Here is a 23,051-nt window from a genome sequence, read left to right as displayed (position 1 = left end):
TTTAAATGCCCAGAAGTGTCCGTTTTATTTGGCAGTGCAGTAGGGAGCTAAGGCATGACCTGGTTGCTTCCAAGAGTTAGAGGGCCAGCAGTGGAGGGGAGAAGCAAGCCCTCTTGGGCACTGGGCGCCGAAGCTGCCTTCTTGGTTGTGGGCTGGGCCTCAGACCCGAGCCCCAGCAGACCCAAAGCTGTGTTGAAGAGGTTGATGGGGGCAGAGCCGTCGGTGATGAGGGCTGATTTCAGGCCCAGGCTCTGGAGCAGTTTTACCTGGAAGGAGCAAGAGGCAGGCGAAAAGATAGTCAGACCCTGGTCCCTTCTTATCATCCCCTCGGCCGCCTCTCCAGGGTGGGCTGCCCCCCTCTCTGGTCTGACATTGTAGCCCAAGCCATCCTCATAGGACTAGTCAGTGACAAGCAAGGAAAATAAGGGGAGCCTGAGGGTTGCATCCCCTCCGAGGCCTCGCGGGCCTGAAAGCTCTGGGAGCTTTCAGCCAGGTTGCAGCCGTCCGGTCCTTCCTATTCCTTAAATGCACCAGGTTTCATTCTTTGCACCTGGACCCTCTCCTGGGAAGCTCTTGTCGACTCTACAGAGCACTTAAGTATCCCCTCTTCGGAGGGGCCCTCCTTCCCCAGCTAACCTGACATGTCACCTCCCCCTTCACCATATCACCCTGTTGACTTCTTTCGAAGGGCTTGTCATAGACTGATGTCCCATCAGTTTACTGCTCTCGCAGGAGCTCCCACTCACTGAGTCTAGTGCTGTGCCTGATAGGACACCATGCTCGAATGACATGGGATACAGAGACAGTCCAAGTTACCACCTCCCCTCGCCCCTCTGTCCCCGACATTTTTCTAGGTGTTGTGTTTGCCTCCCCGGCTCTGCCTTCTTGGTTCCAAATATGGTCCCAAGACATACACACAAAGACATATACACACACACCCATGCCTGCACTCTCCCCCCACCTCACCTGCATCTCCGGTCCTGCCACAGCAAGGTCCCTGATGGTGCTGGGACCCAGGGCCTCCGTCATCTGCTTGAACTTCTTCACCTCTACCTCAGCCAGCTGCTGGGCCTTGCTCACCTCCAGCTCCAGCTGGGCCCGGGCATAGATCAGTTCGAGCTCTCGCACTTTCTTTACTCGCTGGAGCTCAGCCTCCTGGAAGGGGAAAACCCAGCATTCTTTTCATCGTGTGGCCCCTGGACATGTCCAGCAAGTGCCCCAGCCAGCAAGCCTGAGGGAATTCAGATGGAGGGGATGGAATGGTAAACTTACCATCAGTTAGGGGTGAACCCCGGCTATGCCACCTTTTAGCTAGTGACCCTGGAGCCCCTTAATTCAAGCCTCGGTTCCCTCCTCTGTAAGATGGAGAGAACTCATACCCTTAATGGGATTTCAAGCATTAAATAAGATCTTGCATGTAAAACACAGGCAATACCTAGCATAAAGTGGGCCAGTGTTGGAGCACATGTCTGTAAGATGGGCGTAATCATCGTCCTTACCTTCAAAGCAGGTATTAAGTGAATTGAAATAGGGCAAAAGACTTTGTAAACCACAAAATATTTGGACAGGGCTTTCTGTTAGGGTACTTGGTTTCCCACATGGCTTCAGGGACTGCAGCGATCGGGCTTCTTCCAGACCCCAAGGCCACACCCTTCCACGGGCATCTCCCCCACTCACCGTCTCAATGGCCAAGGCCTCTGCCTTGAGCTTGGCCTGGAGCACGGCGCCTTCTCCCTCAATGCGCGCCGCCTCTGCTCGGGACTCGGCCTCTGCCTTGGCGGTCCCAGTGCTCTCCACTGCGGTGCTGGAGACGGCGCAGAGTCAGAGAGACCCAGGAGAAAGCCCAGCCCTGCCCTCCTCTGCCCTTGACTTATGCTCCAGCAGCACGAGGACACCTGCGCACGGACGCACACACACACGCGCATGCACGCACACACACACACCTCTCCCATCAGCTGCTCTTCCAAGACCCCCTGCCATCTTTTCTTCTAGTTCTGCACCCACCTCAGAGCCTCCAGCTCCAAGAGCTCCCTGCGAGCTTTTTCAGCTTCTGATTGGTCTAAGATCTTCTGTCTCTCAAGCCGGCCGCGGGCTGCTTGTTCTAGTCTCTGAGCCTCGTGCCTGGGTGGGAGAGGGGTTAGGTAAGACACTGGCATGGGGCCAGAGCTGGAACAGGTGCTCCAAGGGCAGGGACCACTGGCCCATGGGAGGCCCTTGACGTGCAAATGAAAGCACAGCGTGTGCACTGTGCAAGCCAAGTGTGATTCTAGGTGCAGGGGCACGTGGCTGTGACCGCGACTCCTGCTTTCACACGAGTTACTTTCCAGTGGGGAAAAAAGGACAAGTAAACAGGGATGATTTCAGACAGTGACAATCTCCTTGAAAAATGGGTGCTACAATAACATGACTGGGCAAAGAGGGTGCTGCTTCAGTTGGGGTAAGAAAGAAAAGGGCTCTCCGACGAGGTGAACTTTGGAGGCCAGAAGGAGGAGAGAACATTCTGAGAGAACATTCAGGGAGAACATTCTGGCCAGAGGGAACAGCCAGTGCTGAGTTCCCACCCTGAAGAGCAGAAAGGAGCTGGTGGGCCTGGAGCATGTGAGCCTGGGGAGAAGGCTGGAAGGTGAGGAGGGGGAGGCTAGGCTGGACCCCAGAGTGCCTGGACAGCCACAGATACGAATCTGGGTTCCAGCACAAGCAAGGTGAGAAGCCACAGAAGCAGGGGTGGCATCTATTCCCACCTTAAGTAGCCCAGGTTATCTGCTGGGTAAGGAGGACAGCAGGCTGACCACCAGGGTGCCGTGTTACCCAGGTCCTGGCAGCAGGCTAGAGACAGGGACCCTGGGGAGGTCGGGCCCACAGTGGGCATCGTGGAGAGCCGGGCCCCCAGTGGGCATCGTGGAGAGCCGGGCCCCCAGTGGGCATCGTGGAGAGCCGGGCCCCCAGTGGGCATCGTGGAGAGCCGGGCCCCCAGGCCTCACTCACCTGGCAGCTGCCTCCTGGGAGTTGGTGGTGATCTCAATGGCCAGCTGGACGCTGCGCTGCAGGGCGTCCCGGGTCCTCTGGTCCACGGGCTCCACCGACTGCACATCCACACTGCTGACCACCAGCCCATTTTGGGGGAAGACAGCCCGGTCCCGGGGCTGGGGCAGGGCCATGCTGTCAGACCCCTTGGTTTCTGGTGTCTCAAAGCCAAAGACAGCAGTGCGAATGATGTGGGCCGAGTTCTTATGGAAGTCATCAAAGGTGACAGAGGCCACGGCCCCTCGCACCCGGGACGCGATGGCCTTGCAGGCATCACCCACGAAGTCGGGCACTGAGAAGAGCTTGGCCGTCTCTTGGGGGTCCTTCCGGTCACTCAGCTCAAAGTGCCTGTGAGCAAAGACAACTCTCTCACCTTCAAAAAGGACACTGAGGGCTTCCCTGGTGGCGCAGTGGTTGAGAGTCCACCTGCCGGACAGGGGACATGGGTCCGTGCCCCGGTCCGGGAAGATCCCACGTGCCGCGGAGCGGCTGGGCCCGTGAGCCATGGCCGCTGAGCCTGTGCGTCCGGAGCCTGTGCTCCGCAACAGGAGAGGCCACAACAGTGAGAGGCCCGCGTACCACAAAAAAAAAAAAAAAAAAGGACACTGACACCCACCTTCACCTTCTGTGGTTGGGAAGGGTCTCACGATAGAGAACGCTAATTAGCATCTGCTATGTGTCAGGTGAAGTCCTAAGAAACTTACATATTCCCATTTTATTTGCTCAGCCGCCCTATGAGGTGGGAATGAGCATTACCCCCATCATAGACAAGGAAATAGAGGTCCAGAGAGGTTAAGCGACAGACCCTAAGTCACACAACAGGTGCCAAGCCAGAAAGTTGAACCCAGGCAGTGTGGCTCCAGGGTCTGTGCCCCCAAAGATATCAGCGCCCATCTGCCTTTGTCACAGTCCTGGCCACTCAGGCAAGAGGTGAGAAGTGCGTGCTTGGGAGTTGTTGAGTACCGCTTCTGCACCTGACTTATCTCCCCCAATCCTCATCACTGCCATTTGAGCTCTAACTATGGACCGGGCACAGTTCTAATTCTCACAGCATCCTTTCCACAGCCCCATTAGGTTGATGGTTATGTCCTTAGCGTCATTTTACAGACTGGGAAACTGAGGAAAGCACCCAATACTTGCCCAGGCCCACAGCTAGCAAACGGCAGGGCTGGGATGCACACCCATCAGCCTCAGAGTACTTGCTCTTGACCACCCGGCCACTCCCACCAGTTGGGTTTGATTCATCTTTTTAAACCTTGTAGTTACACGTTTGGCTGAAGTCACGCTAGGAGTTTAGCTGAGGAGTGTCCTCCTGCCGTTTTCCCCCACATTCTACCCCCAGGTGAGCCCTCATCTTTCCTGTCGCTCCCCCTGGGCATCAGACTGGATTTGCATGAACCCCTGGGTTTCCTCCTTGACCGTGGCTTGGAGTCAGGCGTTCTGCCCTGATTGTGAGCTCAGCACTCGAGGCGGCATCTCTTCTCTTCAGGGTGCCCCCGGGGCTGCACCAGCAGGGGCCCTGGCCCTCCCCTCTGCCCCTTACCAGTTGTAGGCAAGCTGCAGCTGGAGCCTGGCGTGGTCTGCGGTTTCGATGGTGATGACGTCCGTGAAGAAGTCAGGCCCCAGCAGCAGGCAGAGCACGCGGCGGGCGTGGGGACACTTGGGTCGCCCAGCCGAGAGGGACAACACCGTGAACTGCTCCTCGGGACCCAGCGACACCAGCTCTGGCCCAAAGACCACGCTGCAGAGGGAGCCGGGAGTCAGAGGCCCGGAGAGGCCCTCCCGCCACAGCCCCACACGGCGCAGCCCCCAGGCCGCCGCTCACCGGGCTCTCTTCTCCCGGTAGTCGTACACCTGCACCGCGGCATTGTGGGGTACACGGTAGCTGACCACATGGGTCTTGTTCCGGGGAGCGGAGGGCCTAGGAGTCTTGCATGTCTCTTTCTCACCCCTGTCCGCCAGAGGGTCCTGCCCCTTGTTCAGCAGCCCCTCCACCCCCGGAGGCAGCTCCTTCTCCCACAGGACTTCATCCTGGGTCAGCATGTAGGTGCTCCCGATCACAGCACGCACCTCGAGAGAGCAAGACGAGGAGGAATGTCACCGGCAAAGGGAGGAGGGGAAGAGTCCTACCCAGCATCCCTAAGGCGGAACTGGTCCAGGAGGTAGGACAGCATCGTGGCTAAATGTGGTCTCTGGAAGGAGGCTGCGTTCAAGGTCACTCTCTGCAAGTTCTTTCACCTTAGGCAGCTCTCTCACCCGTGTGCAAAATGGACCTGATAGTGGCAGCCTCACAGGGTAGAGGAATGAATGACATCTCACATGTCTAGTGTCAAGAATTTGGCGTATAGTAAGTTCCCGATATTATTTCTTCTGGAATCTTCCTTCATGGGGCAGCCTGGAGGGCATCCCAGGGACAGATGCAATCCTAGGAACTAGGTAGTACACACTAACATTTCCTAGGATTCTGAGCTCTGCTTGTAGGTTGGATTCTTAAAGAGGTTGGAGATGTGGTCCTAGGTCTGACCAAGATCAAGGTTTAGGTGAGAGGCAGAGAGGAGGGATTCCACCAGGAAAAGGGTATGGGAGGGAGGTCAGGTCTTACTGTTCCTAGGCCACATCCCAGTCAGACCTTTATGCCGGAAGCCAGACCTGCACTGGGGACTAAGTTTCCATCCTGAAATCTGGTTCATCTTCTAGCTTGAGAGCTCTAACATTTGAAATTAGATATTTAAGACAAAGGGAAGGCAAAAACTCCAGAGAATGCCCTCATATTTAGCAGCCGGCTGGCTTGGATGCTACTAGCAACACTGTTGAATCCCTTCTGTCACCTCCACCATGCATCTCCCCACCAGCATCACCCACTTGCCCAGACCAAGCCACCACCAGGGCCACATGGCAGCGATGGCGCCCATCCCTCAGTGCTTACCCTTCCGGTTTTGACGTCCTGCACGTAGATGCCCTCGTTCTCATCCAGCGGGATGGCCTGACGCTCTTCTACCACCTCCACCTTGGCAGGTGGCACGTACTCCAGGGGTCCACGGATGAGCCAGCGGTCCCCCGCCTGGTGGGAGACCTTCTCCTCGCCCTCCCCCTCCTCCAGGGGCCGCAGGGCCCTCAGTAGCAGCCCCTGCTGTTCCGACAGCACATATACGTTCTGGATGCCTCGTTCCAGCTTCTCCCCGGGCTGGAGGAAGAAAGACTTCTCTCCCTAGTGGGGAGAAGCGGGTCAGGAGCAGTCGCCACCCAGGGCTGTGGGTGCCTCTGATGGTACCTCCTTCAGCTCCATGTGACCATGGGCTTATGCTGAGGACAGGAGCCCCCAAAAGCACCCTCCCCACCCTTACGTCATACAATGAATCACTATCTAGACTGTGAGGCACTCTACAAATGCCTGTAGATCTGGTCAGACCTGCCCTGGGACTTCCCTGGTGGCGCAGTGGTTAAGAATCTGCCTGCCAATGCAGGGGACACGGGTTCAAGCCCTGGCCCAGGAAGATTCCACATGCCGCGGAGCAACTAAGCCTGTGAGCCACAACTACTGAGCCCGCATGCCACAACTACTGAAGCCCGTGCGCCTAGAGCCCATGCTCCACAACCAAGAGAAGCCACCGCAATGAGAAGCCCGCGTGCAGCAACAAAGACCCAATGCAGCCATAAATAAATACATTAATAAATTAAAAAACAAACAAAAAACCTGCCCTGAAAAGTTCTGTAAACTGTCAAGGTCTGGGTTCTCACAAGCTCAATAGTTAAGAATTAACCTATTATTGCTTTATTTCTCCCGTGCTTTGTTGCCTTGGGATGGTGTAGTCCAGAGTTGGTAATCTCTGATCTTTGGGCCAAATCTGGCCTGCTGCCTAGTTTTAATATATAATATAAATACATATATGTGTATATATATATTTGATATAACCCACATATTATAAAATACACCTATTTAAAGTATACAATTCAGTTGTTTTGGAATATCCAGAGCTGCCCATCATCACTACTCCCTAACCCCAGAACATTATCGTCCTGAAAAGAAACCCTACATACACAGTAGCAGTTACTGCCCAGCCCCACCCCACCCACTACGCATGGATTTACCTCTTCTGGACATTTCACGTAAACGGAATCATACAATATGTGGTCTTTCACGTCTGGCTTCTATTGCCTAGCATGATGCTTTCAAGTTTGTCCATGTGGTAGCACATATTAGAACTTCATTTTTGATGTTTACATTTTTGAATTATTTCAAGAACATGAGTGCCCTCAACCCCAGAAAGATTACCCATCATTCTTTTGACTGATATTCCATTGTAGGGATACACCATATTTTTCATCCATTCATCAGCTGATAGACTGATGGGTTGTTCCTATTTATTCTACCTCCTGTTTTTGCAAATAAAATGTTACAGGAACACAGCGGCAGTGGTTCGTTTACAAGCCGTCTACGCTGCTTTCACGGCACAACAGCAGAGTTGAGTAGTTGCAACAGAGACCATATGGCTCACAGAGCCTAAAATACCTACGATCTTCACAGGAAAGGTCTGCCCAGCCCTGCTAGTCCCACATATAGTTCAGAGAGGGGATGAGGTAGAGGATGCGGAGAAGGGTAAACCAAGAGATTTGTTTGACGCAGGATGACAAAGTTTCCAGAACAGAGGGATGTGAAATATTAGAGGGAGTTTCCAGGTTTACAGACACAGTGCAGGGCCAGGGAGGCACTCACAAGAGAGGCCATGTGTGACCTCACGTCAGGGATGCCAGAAAGATCAATGGGACAGTGTCTCAAGGGATAGAGACAAGTGTGCACAGAGGCAGCAAAAACAAGCTTGGTGTTTCTAGAACATGTACCGAGGGTGGGAGGAGGGCAGGGACTGGGGTCCAAGGGCCTTAGGCCACTCCAAAGGCATTCACCTCTGGGTAACATGGAGACACTCACCTTGACCACACGCTTTTGCCCCAGCTGGTTTTTGCCATCTGGTCCCACCGGGTCGAGAATCACACAGTAGTTGTGGGGACCCAAGGTGGTGATGGACACGACCCCCATCACCTCCTCATAGACATCTGGTACGTGGGCGTCTGTGTCCTGCGTGGTCACCAGCCACTCCTCCCCAGAGCGGCGGGTCACTCCCCTGAAGTCTCGGAAGTTCTGCCGTGCCCGGAGGTGCAGGGCTGTCTGTAGAGTGAGATGTCGGGGGGTTTGAATAAACCCACCTCTAACTTCCTTGGGGGATCTGGGAACCCTACTGGCCACTAAATGATCCAGGTCTAAGTGACAGCGTCTACCAATCCAAGAGGACTTCTTAAACCCTTTCAGGTCACCCAGGACATTCCTCAGGTGATCTTATTTTCACATTCTCTGCCACCATTCTCTGCCACTCTGAGAGTCTCCCACCCAGGGTCCTCTAGAGCACAAACCTTTTCCGTAAGGATCACAGCATCCACCACATCGAGAACCTCCTCAAACACTGCGGGAAGGTACGCACCCACGGAACGGACCAGCCATTCTTCTCCTGGGCCAGGGGCAGAGAGGCAAGGGTCAAAGGTCACCCAGCCTGTTCCCCAGCTGCCCCTCCTGCAGCCTAGACAACAGGGGACCCGCAGAACTTTGTGGGCCACTTTGAGATGCCACTGCCCCTATGCTCAAGGCCTGGAGTCATTGTTTTCCTTTTTTGAGGCCAGAGGAAGACCAATCCCTACCTCAGAAAGATTAAAAAAAAAAAAAAAAGCCCTTCCAAGTGCCCAAGTTGCTACATTCCAATACTCTGCTAGGCCTCCTCTAAGCTCCAAAGACCGACTTTTTTCCTTCCCCTAAAATGGGCAGAACTGCCTCTATTATAGCTGCAGAGGTCATTGAGCCTACTGGAGAAGCAAGAGTGCCGGGGGGGAAAGTTCCAGTCTGGCCCTTCCTGGCCATAAACCCAGGCCTCAGTGATGTCACATGGAAAATGGGAGTCGTGGTGCCTCAAGGTTGTTGGAGGACTAAAGAAGTTGCCGTTTGTAAAGCATTTGAACCGCACCTGGCTCAGTAAGCACGGCCTTTGTGAAGACCTCAGTTAATACATCACATTTGTCAAACACAATTGCTAGTTGTATATGAACACCTGCTTTGCTGACCTAGAAACAGACATGGCCGCTGCCCCCAGCTCATGGTAAAGGGCTGGGGGGAAGGAAAAGCCATGTCAGCATGATCGTGATCACAGGATCCGGGTAGAGCCTCCTGAAGGGGGTGGGGGGAAGCAGCAGGGCGCAGCCCAGAAGAGCTGGCAAGAGATACCAGGGAAATATTTCCTCCAGGCTACAAGTGGCTACCCCCAAACTTCCCCACTTCCCCTGTGGTCAAGGCACGGCCTGCCCCCCCCCCCCCCCCCCCCCCCCCCCACCGTCAGCATCCCTTCAAGACCCCACCTGTCACTCTCTCTTTCCCCTCCCGGTCCCAGCATTCCTTGCGGGCCCTCAGCCGCAGGGCCTGGTTCTGCTTGATGACTGTTGCCTGAATGATCTCCACAACCTCCACCTCCTTCCGGGGGATATACGTGCCTGGGAAGGGAAGATGAGATGGGTGTTGAAGGTCAGAAGATATCAGTGCTAGAATGGGAGGGCAGGAAACCTCTGACCCTGACCCGGCTGGAGAGGAAGTACTTACCAGGTCCTTCAAATAGCCACTCATCTCCTGCCACCACCTTGTCTCCGTTCTTATCCTCAAAATCCAGCAGCGCCTTAAGATGGAGGGCGGTGTTGGGCAGAACCACCTGCAGTGGGGTGATGTCCTAATAGGAGAAGAAGGGGGGTCGCGAGGTATTCAGAGCTGGGACCCCTGGAGTCAAACCTGACACCGTGAAGGTCAGAGTCCACAGCATCAATCTCTCCATGTCCCAAAATAAGACTCCGAGTGGAATGTACAAGGTAGGTGTGGCCTCCAAGCCATCTGGTCTGAAGAGCTAAGATGGAGTTGAGAGCAAGAGGCTGCCACTGCTGATGGGCCAAGGACACACCTTCCTCTGCAGAAGTGCTCAGATCTTGTTATGAACTAGAAATCCAGGTGGGAAACTGGGTAGAGGGCTTGATGGGAGATATGGGAGAAATATCTGAGAAGCTGAGTAAGTGAGCATCTCATGGCCCAGTGTGCACTGGGGCCCTCAGGAAGTATAAGGTGGTGGGAAGGTATAAACTTCTATAACAGGCACATTTGAAGCATGAGGCTTTGTTTTCAAGGTTGCCTCATGGTCACAAGACAGCCATTGTACTCCAGCCATCACATCTCCTTCCATCAGGAAGGGGGACCCAGCCACAAGCTGCCAAACCTTTTGTAGAGGTTTGTACAAATATTTTCTACAAATAGGATTTCACTTGATCTTTGATCCGAGGGAAGCAGGAAGGCAAGGAAAGAGGCTCATAGAGGCTAAGGGACATGATCAAGGTCACACAACTAGTAAGAAACAGAATCAGGATTTGAACCTCAGCCTTATTAAAGGTTACCTGCCACTCCTTACTCCAACTAGAGTAGCCCCCTGGGAGGAGAAGCTCAGATAACTACTTCATCCACCGACCACAGTCTGGGTTGGAGAGGCAGAGCTGGACGTTTACTGCCCGGGCAAGCCTTTGCCTGGACATCTTCTATGTGCACAGCGCTCGGCTGGTTGTGGTGGAGTCAAGACATACCCCCATCTTCGTGGAGTTGAGGTTCCAGTGGGTGATAAGACAAACACAGACCAATGCCTCCAAGCAGACTGTGGACCGGGTCAAGGGGAAGAGGTTGCAGAAGTCCAGGTGAAGAAGTTGGGAAAGGCCCTCAGAGAGTAGCATTTGAACTGGGGCTCAGAGGAAGAGCTGGTTTTTGATATAAAGGTGTAAAAGGAGGAGGAGGAAGGTGTGAGCATTCTGGGAAGAGCATGTAGTCCAGTATGGTTTTCATTTCTCACATCTACTCCATCGTCACTTCCTGTCTGTCCACTGCAAATCCAGGTCTGCCTTTATGTATCCCTGCCACACCCTCACCTAAGCCGCCAACACCTCTCGCCTGGATGATGGAAATATCTTCCTAACTGGTCTCCTGGCTGCCTCCTTTGTCTCCTTCCAGTTTGCCCCGCACACTGTTACAGGCTTTCAGCTTGAGTGACTAGGTCCAGTAGTACCACCAACTGAGACTGGGAATATGGGACAAGAACAGATTTGGGGGTAAGGGGACGTGTTAGGCTTGGATAGCCAGTATGAGGCGACTGTGGGACATCTAGGAGAGGGCTTCCTATAGGCAGCTAGGGGACTCACAGCCTGTAGTTCCCAGCTAAGGTATAGAGTTGGGTGTCTTCAACACAGATGAAGTGATCAGGCCATGAAAAAAAAAAAAAAAAAAAGAAGGAACAGGATATTCAGGACAGAACCTGAAGGCAGAGGGGACGGGGAGAAGATGGAAAATAAAGACATCCACAGAGTAAAACACAGACAAGTTTTAGTAAGAGGGCAGATCAACAATGGACATGGCTGAGAGGGTCTGTGAGACACAGAATGACAGTCCACTGGGTCTGCACTTAGGATGTCTTGGGGTTTTGCCAAAGTGGGATCAGCGGAGGTGGGGGGCCAGATGCAGGCGCTTGTGAGGCAACAGGGCAGAGAACATCAGGTACAAGTTGTCAAAGTAAATAGGAAAGATTGTAAAGCAACTATACCCCAATTTAAAAAAAAACTAAATACAAAAGAGAAAGCAGATAGCTAAAAATTAGATTGACAAGGCCATTCATAAAAGCCCATACAAACTTAGTGTGCATATCCTGGGACCCAGAAATTCTTATTAGTTTCTACTCTTAAAACAAAAAAGAAACTAGGGCTTCCCTGGTGGCACAGTGGTTAAGAATCCGCCTGCCAATGCAGGGGACACGGGTTCGAGCCCTGGCCCAGGAAGATCCCACGTGCCGTGGAGCAACTAAGCCCGTGCGCCACAACTACTGAGCCTGCGCTCTAGAGCCCGCGAGCCACAACTACTGAAGCCCACGTGCCACAACTACTGAAGCCTGCATGCCTAGAGCCGGTTCTCTGCAACAGAAGCCACCTCAATGAGAAGCCCGAGCACCGCAATGAAGAGTAGTCCCCGCTCGCCGCAACTAGAGAAAGCCTGAGCGCAGCAATGAAGACCCAACACAGCCAAAAATAAAAAACAAATAAATTTATAAAAAAAGAAAAAAAAAGAAACTAGCATGCACAAGGGCACACACACACAAGGATATTCACCACAGCACTGTTTTTCCTTATAAATTGGACACATCCTAAATGGTAACTCAGGAGAAGGGCTGAACCTCTATCATATGGAATTACAAACAATTAAACAAGAAATGACTTATGCACCAAGATGAGAAGTTCATTCAAAATACACTGGCAAGTGACAATGTGCTAGCTCTTATGCAAATAAGTTATAACCAATACTTTTTTGGATACACACTTACATGGATGCACAGACGTATCTGGAAGTGTATACCCTGAATGGATGACAGTAGATACCTCTGGGGATGGAGAGCAGATACTGGTGGTGGAAGTCAGAGAGGACTTTACAGTCTTATGAATGCATTCTTTAGATGAAAAGTGTGAACAAGTAAGCCTTCAAGGCCAGAAAAGGATGGAAGAGGCAGAGCACGTTTATTGGCCAAGAGAAAGGCACCAGTAACAGAAAAGTTAAAGGCAGGAGAGAGAAGCTCTAGGTGGGGACAAGATCAAGAAATAGAAGGATGCATCTTCCTGGGTCCACGGATGGAGGGGAACCTCCTAGAGGCTCCAACAGGTAGAAAGGAGACACAGGGAAGGAAAGGGGACACAGACCCAGATCCTTCCAGATGGCCTCAATTTCTAAGTAGGTGACCAAGTTGTTTGAGAGTGAGAGAGCAGAAAACAGGAAGAGAGCCGAGAATGATCAATATTTAGAGGCATGCAGGGGGGAAAAGAAAGGAGAGAAAGCTGGTTGGGAAGGAAACATTAATGAGCAGGGCTTGGGCTGGAATGAACCACTTATCCCACTAGCTACTTATAATACTGTTGGGGTGTATCTACCCGAGTGAGAGGACAGAAAGATCAGGTGGGGGTAATACCGCTCGAGGACAGGGTGTGGGCGCAGGTCTAGCGCACGAAGAGCGTGTGTTAAAACAACAGGGTTCCGCTGGGGCAGGGAGAGACCAGGAAGAGAATCTGAGGGACAGGAGAGAAGTGGGATTCAAAAGCCTGGAGGCAACATGACAGCACAGGAGGACTAGGAAGGGGAGACTGATGGTTAAGGAGGAGCTGGGTTTAATTTCAGAGGCAGGGCAACAAGGACCTACTGCATAGCACAGGGAACTATACTCAACATTTTGTAATAACCTACAAGGGAGAAGAATCTGTAAAAGAGTAGATATATACGTATGTACAACTGAATCACTGTGCTGTACACCTGAAACTAACACGACACTGTAGATCAACTTTACTTCAATAAAAAATATAAATATTTTAGCTAAAGAAAAAACTTCAGAGGTGGGGCAGGTGCGGGAATAAACCACCCAGTCCAGAGTGGACATGGCACTGGGCAGGACTGAAGCAGAGGATGTGAGGGTCAGACTTGAGGTCAAGAAGGCCAAGATGTTGACAGGGTTATCACATGGACATTAGTGAGGCTCCCAGGAGGGCCGGGGAAGGGAGGCCCGAGCCAGGTGGCGCCTCAGTGAAGGGAAAGAAAGTGGTGTGGGTAGGGGCCAGTGCCTCCAAGGAGGGCGAGTGCCGACTCTCTGGTAGAAAAGGAACATATTGGTGGCACTGGGCTCAGAGGAAGGGAAGGCCCTGCCCTCCTGGCCTGGAGCACGTGGGGTCTGAGAATAAGCTGCTGTGAGCCGGGGCTGCCGTGGAAGCAGAGGTTAAAGAGGCAGCGATGAGGGAAGTTCTCTCCACCCTAGGGAGCTTTTAAATGCTGGTGCCCATCCCCCAAAAAGGGGGGGTGCTTTCCCTGGCGGTCCAGTGGTTAAGACTCCATGCTTCCACTCCAGGGGGCACCGGTTCCATCCCTGGTCAGGGAAATAAGATCCCACATGCCACGTGGCCAGAAAAAAAGAAGTCTGGTTCCAGACCACCCCCCCCAGTTCCCTCCAAGAGAGGGATTTAGTTTGTCTAAGGCAGAACCTGGATGTGGGTGATTTTCAATTTGTGACAGGTTGGGACTTCATAAGAGTTGCAAGAATAGTACAAAGAATTCCCTTACCCCCTTCACCCCGATTCCTTAAGGGTTGACATCCGAATCCTTCTTCATCACTTAGTATCTCCACACACATTTTCCCCAAAGTGCCCGCAGCTAAGTGGACAGCAACGCCTCAGCGCTCCCGGGTCACGCCCCTACGCTCCCAGGATCAAGAAGCACTGCTTAGTAGAGGAGCCCAGAGTGAACAGTGTCAAACGGCAAGGAGGTGAAGGTAAACAAACGTTATAGAAATGAAGGCGGGGTGCCCTCGCACTCCGGCCCAGGGCCTTAGGGCAACATGGACGAGGGCCTGGCTGGCACTACAGGTCCGCAATGGCTTCCCGGGGAGCGGCCACAGGCGTCCCGAGCCTGGGCCTCACCTGGTCCACCACTGCTGTCACCGCCCACCGGCGTCTGGCATTGTTTGAGAGAATGAAACGCTTACTCTTGGCACAAGTCATTTAGTGTCAGACTGGCCAGGAGCTTCAGGCAGGCTCTGGAGCCTGGAAGATTAGGTCCGGAGATGGGCCGACAGCTCTCAAAGGTCGGACCTGGGCATGTGAAGAGGAAGGGGATGTTTGGGAAGGTGAGTGGAGGGGCACCAAGTCAATTCTGTCCCAGTGAGAACCAGCAAATGTCACCTCCCACCCCCTCCCACGGCCCCAGTTTGTTTTCCCTCCAGAAAGCAGTGCTGAGCCCTAGGTCAAGGTAGCAGGACAGGTAGAGTGGGTACAGGGAAGGTGAGCAGGTACCTTTTCCAGCACCTCCCCTGGATACAGGGGGAAGGGGTCCTGGGCCAGCCGGATCTCTAGGTCAGCGTGGCGGAGCCGTACTTGTCCCGTGACGTCGAACAGCACGGCGTTCTGGGCGTCCCGGGCCACCGGGTTGGTTACTGTGCAGTAATGGCGTGGGGGGATCGTCACCATGTGCTTGGGGGCAAACATGACCCTGTTGGAGGGTGAGAAGCAGTGTGAGGACCCAGGGGACCCCCCGTTCCTATTCCCGAAGGAGGCGGCGAATGGGAAAGAAAGCTTCCTGTCACCCAAGCCAGAGAACAAGAAGGAGATGGACGATCATGGCAGCCAGGCTACCAGGCCCTCCTTGGCCCCAGGTGCCCACATAGCCCGGTCCCAACACCAACCTCTCATTGTCCTGCCGGATGTAAGTCTTTGGCCCGACCTCCACGCGGGACACGTTGCTGTTCTGGTCCAGCACGTGGATGTAGTGGTATGGCGGGATGCGGATGATGGGCTCTTCAGTTGCCATGGTGACTCCTGAGCCCAGGGAAGCACAGAGTGTGAAAGACAGATGGGGAGAAGACAAAAGATGAGTCCAGGGGGCTTGGGATGAGGTGGGCATGAAGACTGGCTGGCGCTGGGGAAATGGGCCCTTCCTCCTCCGGCTCAGATTATGCCATCCTTCACTGTCCCCACACCCATCTGTTCCTTTCTTCCCACCCAGGGCAGCCCATCCAGACCTCATCCCTGCCAAGAGATGCTTGATGCAGTTAACCACAGAAGCCCAGGGTTCTCCGCCAACTCCTTTCCCTCATTCCCATCTACATTACCTCCCCCAAGCTTCCTGAAGTACTGGGAGGGGCTTAAGATCAAAACTTCCCCAATCTCCAACCCCCATAGCGTAGGAGGCGGAAGCACACCAAGCTGGGAGAGGGGGTCAGCCTCTGGCGGTGCTGTGTGTCTTCCCCAGCACGGTGGGGGGCAGAGGCTCTGAAGAGCTCCCTGGCTCCTCCAGGGGCAGCCTCCTTTATTTCAGGGGATCCCAAGGGCCCCAGCTGTATGCAAACATTAGCCCATAGCCCAAGAATGTTTGCATGATCTTTGCAGCCCTCCCGCCTTGCACTTTAAGCAATCCTGGGATGAACTGTTTAGATGTGGGCCGCCTCTCAAGGAAGGGGTCCCTGATGGAAATGATGCTCCCATAGAATCAGCTGGATTAGAAACACCTCAAAGGGGACTTCCCTGGTGGTGCAGTGGTTAAGAATCTGCCTGCCAATGCAGGGGACACGGGGTCGAGCCCTGGTCCAGGAAGATTCCACATGCCGCGGAGCTACTAAGCCCATGAGCCGCAACTACTGAGCCTGCGCTCTACTGCCCGCGAGCCACAACTACTGAGGCCCACACGCCTAGAGCCCGTGCTCTGCAACAAGAGAAGCCACCGCAATGAGAAGTCCATGCACCACAGCGAAGAGTAGCCCCCGCTCGCCACAACTAGAGAAAGCCTGCGCGCAGCAAAGAAGACCCAATGCAGCCAAAAATAAACAAATAAATAAAAATTTAAAAAAAAAGAAACACCGGAGTATTCTAGTCCTTTCCTCCCAAGTTCTCTGTGGTCTGTTGCCACCTGTGACTCCCTGCCATCATGGGTAGAGGTGGGTGGGAAGGAGAAAGCGAGTGAATGAGTACTGCATTCTGTCCACCCCCACCCTAACTGCTTCTGAAACCTGGCTGGTTACCTCCAGTGCTTGGCCTGTTCAGGAATGTCACACCACCTACTTAAACCCCATCCCTGCCTCCAGCATGCCTTGGACTTTGGACATGTCCCCTGGAGTCACACAAAGGGAACCAAGTTTACTAGGTGATTCAAAGCCTTGCCCTCCTAGACTTTGGTCCAACTTTTTTTTTTTTTTTTTTTTTTAAGTTTTTGGCCACGCCTGCATTGGGAGTGCAGAGTCTTAACCACTGGACCACCAGGGAAGTCCCGGTCCAACATTTTTGAAGCCACCACCAAAAAGGAGTGGTACCCCATCTAGTCCACCATCCACACAGCTTCCAAACTGGGTGACAAATGTGAAGTGAGAAGGAGGAAGGGGGAGTGGCTTGGCACAGGAAAAAGAGGCTGGAGCCACAAAATTACAGAATCAAGGCCCAAGAGTTTTACTTGATCCACACAATCTGTAAAAATTTCTTTTGTTTAGAAATTGTGAGTTACCACAAACTTCCAATTCCTGCTTCTCTTGAAGAATGAGGAGCCAGGCCTTACATTCCCACGTGGCAAACTGACGAGAGCCACATAGCAGCCGAGCTCTTTAGACAGGCCACAAGCTTTCCTGCTTAACCACAGTCCCCACCACTCCCAGTTGTCTTACCCCTGTCTTACCCCTGCGCTCACATCACCTGTGTGGCTCCTCTCTAAAACCTTCCAACTCAGCATCATCCAAAAGGACTTTCTACAATGATGGAAATATTCTTAATCTGTGCTGCCTTTGGACTGACCACATGCAGCTATCAAACTCCTGAGATGTGGACAGTGTCACTGAGGAATTAAAATGTTAATTAATTTTTTTTCAGTTCAAACTCATTTCCTTTTTATTAAAGTCCAAGTTATGTTACATGGTTTGGTACTTAAAGGAAAACTTGTTCAAATAAGGTAATATGTTATCATCAATATTTCCAGGTGATGGTTTACAATCGAGTAGCACTATCAGTAAATTCTCGGGAAGCCCATCCATGGGGTTTACACTTTGTCAAGAGCCAGTTCCTCTGGAGTGGAGATTTTCGGTTCTTTTAAAGTTGGTCTAAGTTCCTGGATGACATAGGGGTAGATTTCCTTATGAGGTTCTGCTTTGTCCTTAACAACCTCTAGGATGCGAACTGCACTAGCAAAATCATTTAAGCATCTGCATGTCTGCAAAGCAACATCAATGATTTGGGGCTCTGGAACCAGATCACAGCCAACAATCGTGTTCATCCCTTTACGCAATTCCCAAGCATCAATATCTGGCTTATTGAAGTATGTCACCCAGCGAGCAGCAAACTCCTCCATCTGTCTCATGTGACCCATGGGAGTAGCAGCGAATTGACTGGGTAACAGCGGCGGGACCCGGGGGGGCTGGTCCGGGAGACTGACTGCTGCTACCGAGCAGCGCAGCGGCAGGCAGCACAGCCTAGCGTAACAGCGATGGCGGCACGCAGGTTAAGGCTGAGAAGCCGGGTGTGAGCTCAAGACCGCTCGGGAGCTCGTGTTTAATTTTAATTTAAGTAGTCAAATGTGGCTGGTTGATCCCATATTAGACAGTGTGGATCTAATTAGTTGAGTCCCAGGTAGGGACAATGAGTCATGCAAGGCCACACAGCAAGTTGGTGGTACCATCAGGATGAGAATCCCGATGGAATGCCTGGTCCTGTTTCTCTCCAGTGGCAGTGCAGTACAATGGTGAGGGGCATGGATTCAGCCAGACTACCTGGGCTTATTTACAATTCTGATTTGCTGCTTTGCCTGGTATTGTTTCCTAATGTCTTACCTCGTTTTCAGAGGTTACCGTTTTGATCTGTTTTCTTGGTACACTTTCTACATCAGGGGGTTATTATTCTGCCCCTCAATTCTTTTTCTTGCAACTTTGTATGGGATTTGACCTTGATACTTTTCTGTTGCCTGTTCGTCAAGTTAATTCCCCTTAGCTTTTCTAATATCAGAGCTCCCTCTTCTGTTGATTTCAGGGAGTGTTTGAAAACCCAGGTGCTAGTCTTCTGCTTTCTGTTCTCCCCACTCTTACCCGGACCTTGGCTTTCCTTCCTCTCTACTGCCCATCCTGCCCGGCTGTGCTTCCATTCCCCAGGAGAGGGCCCCCCAAGAGCACCCCACCCCCACCCCGGGGCTAGGACTGCCTGGGTCTTGGTTCTAACCCTTACTGGATGGGTGATCTCAGACAAGTCCCTTGCCCTCCCTATACCCGTTTCCTGGCCTGTGAACTGGGGATGGATAGGTCATCAACCCAACGTATGAGGACTGAGTTAATCATAAAGCACTTGGAACAGAGACTGGCTCTTAGCAGCACTGTGTGTGTGGCTTACAGCTGAGGGCCAGCTTCCCTATCCAGTTGGAGGAAGTGACCTGGCACCAGAGGCTCCCTACCCCATCTGGCATCTCAGCCTTAACCCTCACTTGTTTACGGATCAGGAAGGTGGCAGGTTTTTGTGTCACCCCAGCTGTGGGCCTAGAATAACAAAGGAGCATCCGACAGCCCAGTGAAGCCTCTTCCTGGTTCTCTGCAGGGCGGAAGCCTGGCCAGGAAGCCAGATGGGGGAGAGGAAGGGCTAGGGCTGCAAGAGGAGGGTCTGTGCAGCCCCACAGGGAAGATTTAAACTCTAGAAGGCCACACGAGGCTGGGAAGCAGGCTCTGGGAACAGCCTCCAATGGCTCCTTTGGACGATCCCTCACCCCCTACAGCTGAGGCCTCTCGACCATCTGTCACCCCAGCTGGGCCCAGTCAGGGGGGCCGAGAGCTTTGCCCAGCTCACTGACTCAGCTGAGAGTCATCCCTAAAGCTAATCAGGCTGGGCTCCTGCCTCATTCCGAGGACATGCCCTTGCCAGCTACCCTTGTTTCAGTACCAGGACCCTGTCTCACCTCCCTGATCACCCACCTACCCAGCCCTAAAGCTGTGCCTTCCATGTAAGTTCACCTGCTAAGTTCACCCAAGAACAGGTTTTGCCTTTTCAATCTTGCCGTCCCCAGAAGTGAGCCTCACTAGAGGCCCCTCAGACCAGGGAGACCACCCGACTCAGGCAGCATGATTTAGACTTCCGTGGTTTACCAGATAACGTGTACAGTTAGAGCATTTCACTTCCAACATACCAGGGCCCTCAAAAGACAACGGCTAAGGACCATGTTGACCTTTGGAAGGTCCTGCCCAGCCCTGAGTTTGGCCCCAACTCCCTAAATTCACCGACACCTCCCTTCAGTGTCTGCTTCCAAGATCTGCCCCGTAGTCTGCTCTCTGGTACCCGTCCAACCTTGCCTGATCACACTGATCCTCATGTGTCATGAGGCTCCTGCCAGAACCAGCCAACTTTTACCCAAAGTCTCAGAGACCAGTGGCTCCCCCACTGCATCCCACACACCAAGAAGGGAGGGATGAACAGAGAACAAAACAGCCTGTGAGAAGAAGCTGGCTTCATCCTCTAGTGAAGAGGCAATTCTGGCCCTGTTCTGGCTCAAGAGTAAACTTGCTAGAGCAAAATTCAATTAATGAATGAGTCATATCATGACGTATCAGAGTTTCAGTGTCAATTGTGAGTGGCTGACAGTGAATCTTAAACAGCAGATGCCCAGGTGACCAGCCACACTGGGTATAGGTCTGCAGTGTCAGCATCACCTGGAAGCCTGTTAATAATGCAGAACCTTGGGTTCCCCCGACCCCAGAGCTGCTGAATTAGCCAGCATTTTAACTAGATCCCCAGTGATTTGGGCATACCTTAAACTATGAGCAGCTCTGGTCTATAAGAGCCTCTCAACCCTGCCTAGCTGTACATCAGAATCACCTGGAGATCTTTTCAAACCACCCATCTCTGGGGATTGATTTAACTGGTCTGGAGTGGGGTCCTAGCATTGCTATATAGAAAAGTTCTTCCACTGACTCTAATATATAGCAAAGACTGAGCTCTGTCACTGCCAATATGACCTCGGGCCACGTGCTAGCCTCCAAGCCTCTCTTAGACTGGAGTGGGAATAAAAGTGACTGTTTCCTGGGGTTAAAGGGGTTAGAGACTGGAGCATGTCTAATACACAGTAGGAGGGGTTAAAGGGGTTAGAGACTGGAGCATGTCTAATACACAGTAGGAGCACAAGGATGGCCTGGAGGAGGAAGACCAAAGATGAACCCAGATGGCAAACTGTTCCTCAAAAGCAGGGAATGTCATGTATTTTCCCCCAGCTCCTCACCCTCAGGTCCAAGTAGACCCCCAGCCAGCACAAGTCCCCTTGTCCCAAGGCCTGAGCAGGCCTGAAGTTGGAGGAAAGGTTGGAGACAGCCTTGCCACCATCACGTCTATCAAACTTAGGTTTAGGAAAATGCACAGAAAATTCAGCACAGACAGGGAACTCATCTTTGCAGTTTCCCTTCACTGATTTTAAACATTCTAGTCTTTGTTTAGAGAATGCAAGAGTCACATTTCTCAGGGACTGCAGAGAGGCTGTTTTTACCAGACAGCTTCCCAATTTAGGGAAATGATTTCCTGCTTTGGGGGACTACAGTGGAAATTCTTGAGAATTTGTTTCACATAAATCACTTCTTTAGTAACAGCAAAGTTTTAGGACCTTTTCTTCCTAGGAAAATCTTATCTGAGCTCTAGCCCAACTGGGCCACTTTTCGGGAGCAGCAGCTTTTTCTGGGGACAGAACAGCCCTGCCAGCTCCGGATGATGCTTGTCCTATTTCTATCCTACCTCCAGATGCTGCCAATTAATGCCAGTCATTGAAGGCAAAGATTGGCTAGATTGGAAGTGACCCAGGAACCAGGTTGCAGAACCCCTGTTTTCTAAAATCGCCCAATCATAGGACTCAGCTGGTCGTATTGACGCCCAGGCCTCACGCCAGACGCACTAGGCTAAGGTTTCCAGGAACGACTCTGGAATTTCTATCTTTGGCAAGTGCCCCCCCATAACAGCTCCCACTTATTAAGAACTTAATCTGTGCCTGGTATTGTGTTAAATGCTTTTAATTAACTCATTTCATCCCCATAAGAACCTACAAATTAAGGAATTTGCTCAGGATCACACAATGATCAAAGGACGGAGCCAGAATTCCACCTCAGGTATTGTGACCGCAGAGCCCCCAAACCAAGAAGTAGTGTGGCCTCCGGCAAAAATGGCAATAAGATTCTAAACTAGAACAAGGACTTAAGGACCTGGGAGGGGCTGGGTACTCTCCAGGAGATAGTGCCACTGCAGTTCAAAGGTATTTTCAGTAACCTAGGAGAGCAGCACCCAACAAGGAGGCCAGAGTAACCTTAGAGCTCTCTAGCTTTCCCTGGGCCAGCCATTCAAGGTGGCTGCCCCTACGTGCCCATGGCTTTAGAGAGCTGCCCTGTCCAGAAGGCCTCACCCTCAGGGGAGGCAGAGTATACTGTGTGCCAAGGGTGGAAACAGGCAGAAGTTTCTGGCAGTCAGTTGGCACCCGTGACAGCCAGCTTTTCTCCCCATAATATCTAGGGGCCCACCCAGACAGGGAGCAGAGAAAACAGAGCACACCTGCCTCTACTACTATCCCCCAACCCTCCATGCTGCTAAGATCCCCAGAATCTTAGAAGCACGGCGGGTCCAAGAGAGCTTCCTGTTTTCACTTCCCAGTCCCAAAAAGAAAAAAAAAGAAAAAGAGCCTTGCTCACCAAACTCCATGCCTCTGGAAATCAAGCCTACCTTAAGATTACTCTGCCAATGATTTCTCAAATGATCTGCAAGGCCCTGAGTGGCATAGCCTATTACCAGCTGGCATAGCCCTGAGTGGGGTCATAGGAAAGCCTCGATGTCTGCAGAGTTGAGGAATCTCAACGGGGACAAGTCACATTTTCAAAGCTCAAAGGGACAGGCCAGAGCTCAGGTCCCCAGGGGGGGTCTAGCAGGGACCAATCTCACTCCAGGAGGGACTCTAAATGGACCCCTTAAGTTTCCTCTGCCCCTACTGCTGATGGGGGAGCTTAAGGTCAGAGAGGCCTGAGATTAGGAGGAGTGAGGGTGTTGGCAAGATGACAAGTTGATCTACCTTTACTTCAGAAGCCAGAAAAAACTCCAAGGAAAGCAAAGCCTCCCAAGGCTAAGCTTCCACCCATCTTCTCCCGGTTCTGGTTCAGAGACCACCTGCCCCAGATGAAGCAAGCCCTAGAAGGCAGGACAGAGCTAGAGAGGGTCTTGAAGGACACAAGGTCCCACCAACTGGTTTGGGGCTTTGAGGCCTGTATGAAGTACTCACATCCAGAAGTGTGGCTGGCTGCAACAGAGTCCTCAGATCAGGAAACTCCTTCACCCAGCCCTAGAGATGACTTCCCCGCAGGGCAGGGCAGACTCAGGGGGTGAGGCTTAGGCATTTAAAGGGCCCTTGCAGCTGGTTCTCATTTGTT

The 23,051-nt window shown here is 52.4% G+C and overlaps 1 protein-coding gene across 2 annotated transcripts; it reads right to left on the bottom strand.

The window, feature by feature from the left end:
• On the bottom strand, positions 1-23,015 carry MVP (major vault protein). 2 transcript variants are annotated; one of them, XM_027126409.1, is made up of 15 exons: positions 22,904-23,015; positions 15,339-15,471; positions 14,950-15,145; positions 9,659-9,782; positions 9,421-9,552; positions 8,431-8,525; positions 7,952-8,188; positions 5,951-6,232; positions 4,850-5,094; positions 4,568-4,765; positions 2,986-3,372; positions 2,005-2,121; positions 1,678-1,804; positions 967-1,155; positions 1-266 (listed from the first exon to the last, which is right to left on the bottom strand). In XM_027126409.1, exons 2-15 carry the CDS (start codon positions 15,461-15,463, stop codon positions 48-50), a joined length of 2,673 nt encoding a protein of 890 aa, XP_026982210.1. In that variant the 5' UTR covers positions 15,464-15,471; positions 22,904-23,015; the 3' UTR covers positions 1-47. The 2 variants fall into 2 exon arrangements, with proteins under 2 accessions (XP_026982210.1, XP_026982209.1); XM_027126408.1 differs by lacking the exon at positions 22,904-23,015 and adding an exon at positions 22,697-22,807.
• Positions 23,016-23,051: the final 36 nt, after the last annotated feature.

This window comes from Aethalodelphis obliquidens, unplaced genomic scaffold (assembly GCF_003676395.1).
Source record: "Aethalodelphis obliquidens isolate GAN/ISIS:26980383/991018 unplaced genomic scaffold, ASM367639v1 scaffold30, whole genome shotgun sequence".
Classification (NCBI taxonomy): domain Eukaryota; kingdom Metazoa; phylum Chordata; class Mammalia; order Artiodactyla; family Delphinidae; genus Aethalodelphis; species Aethalodelphis obliquidens.
Note: the sequence above shows the minus strand (reverse complement) of the source record. Positions and strands in the feature narration are given on the sequence as shown.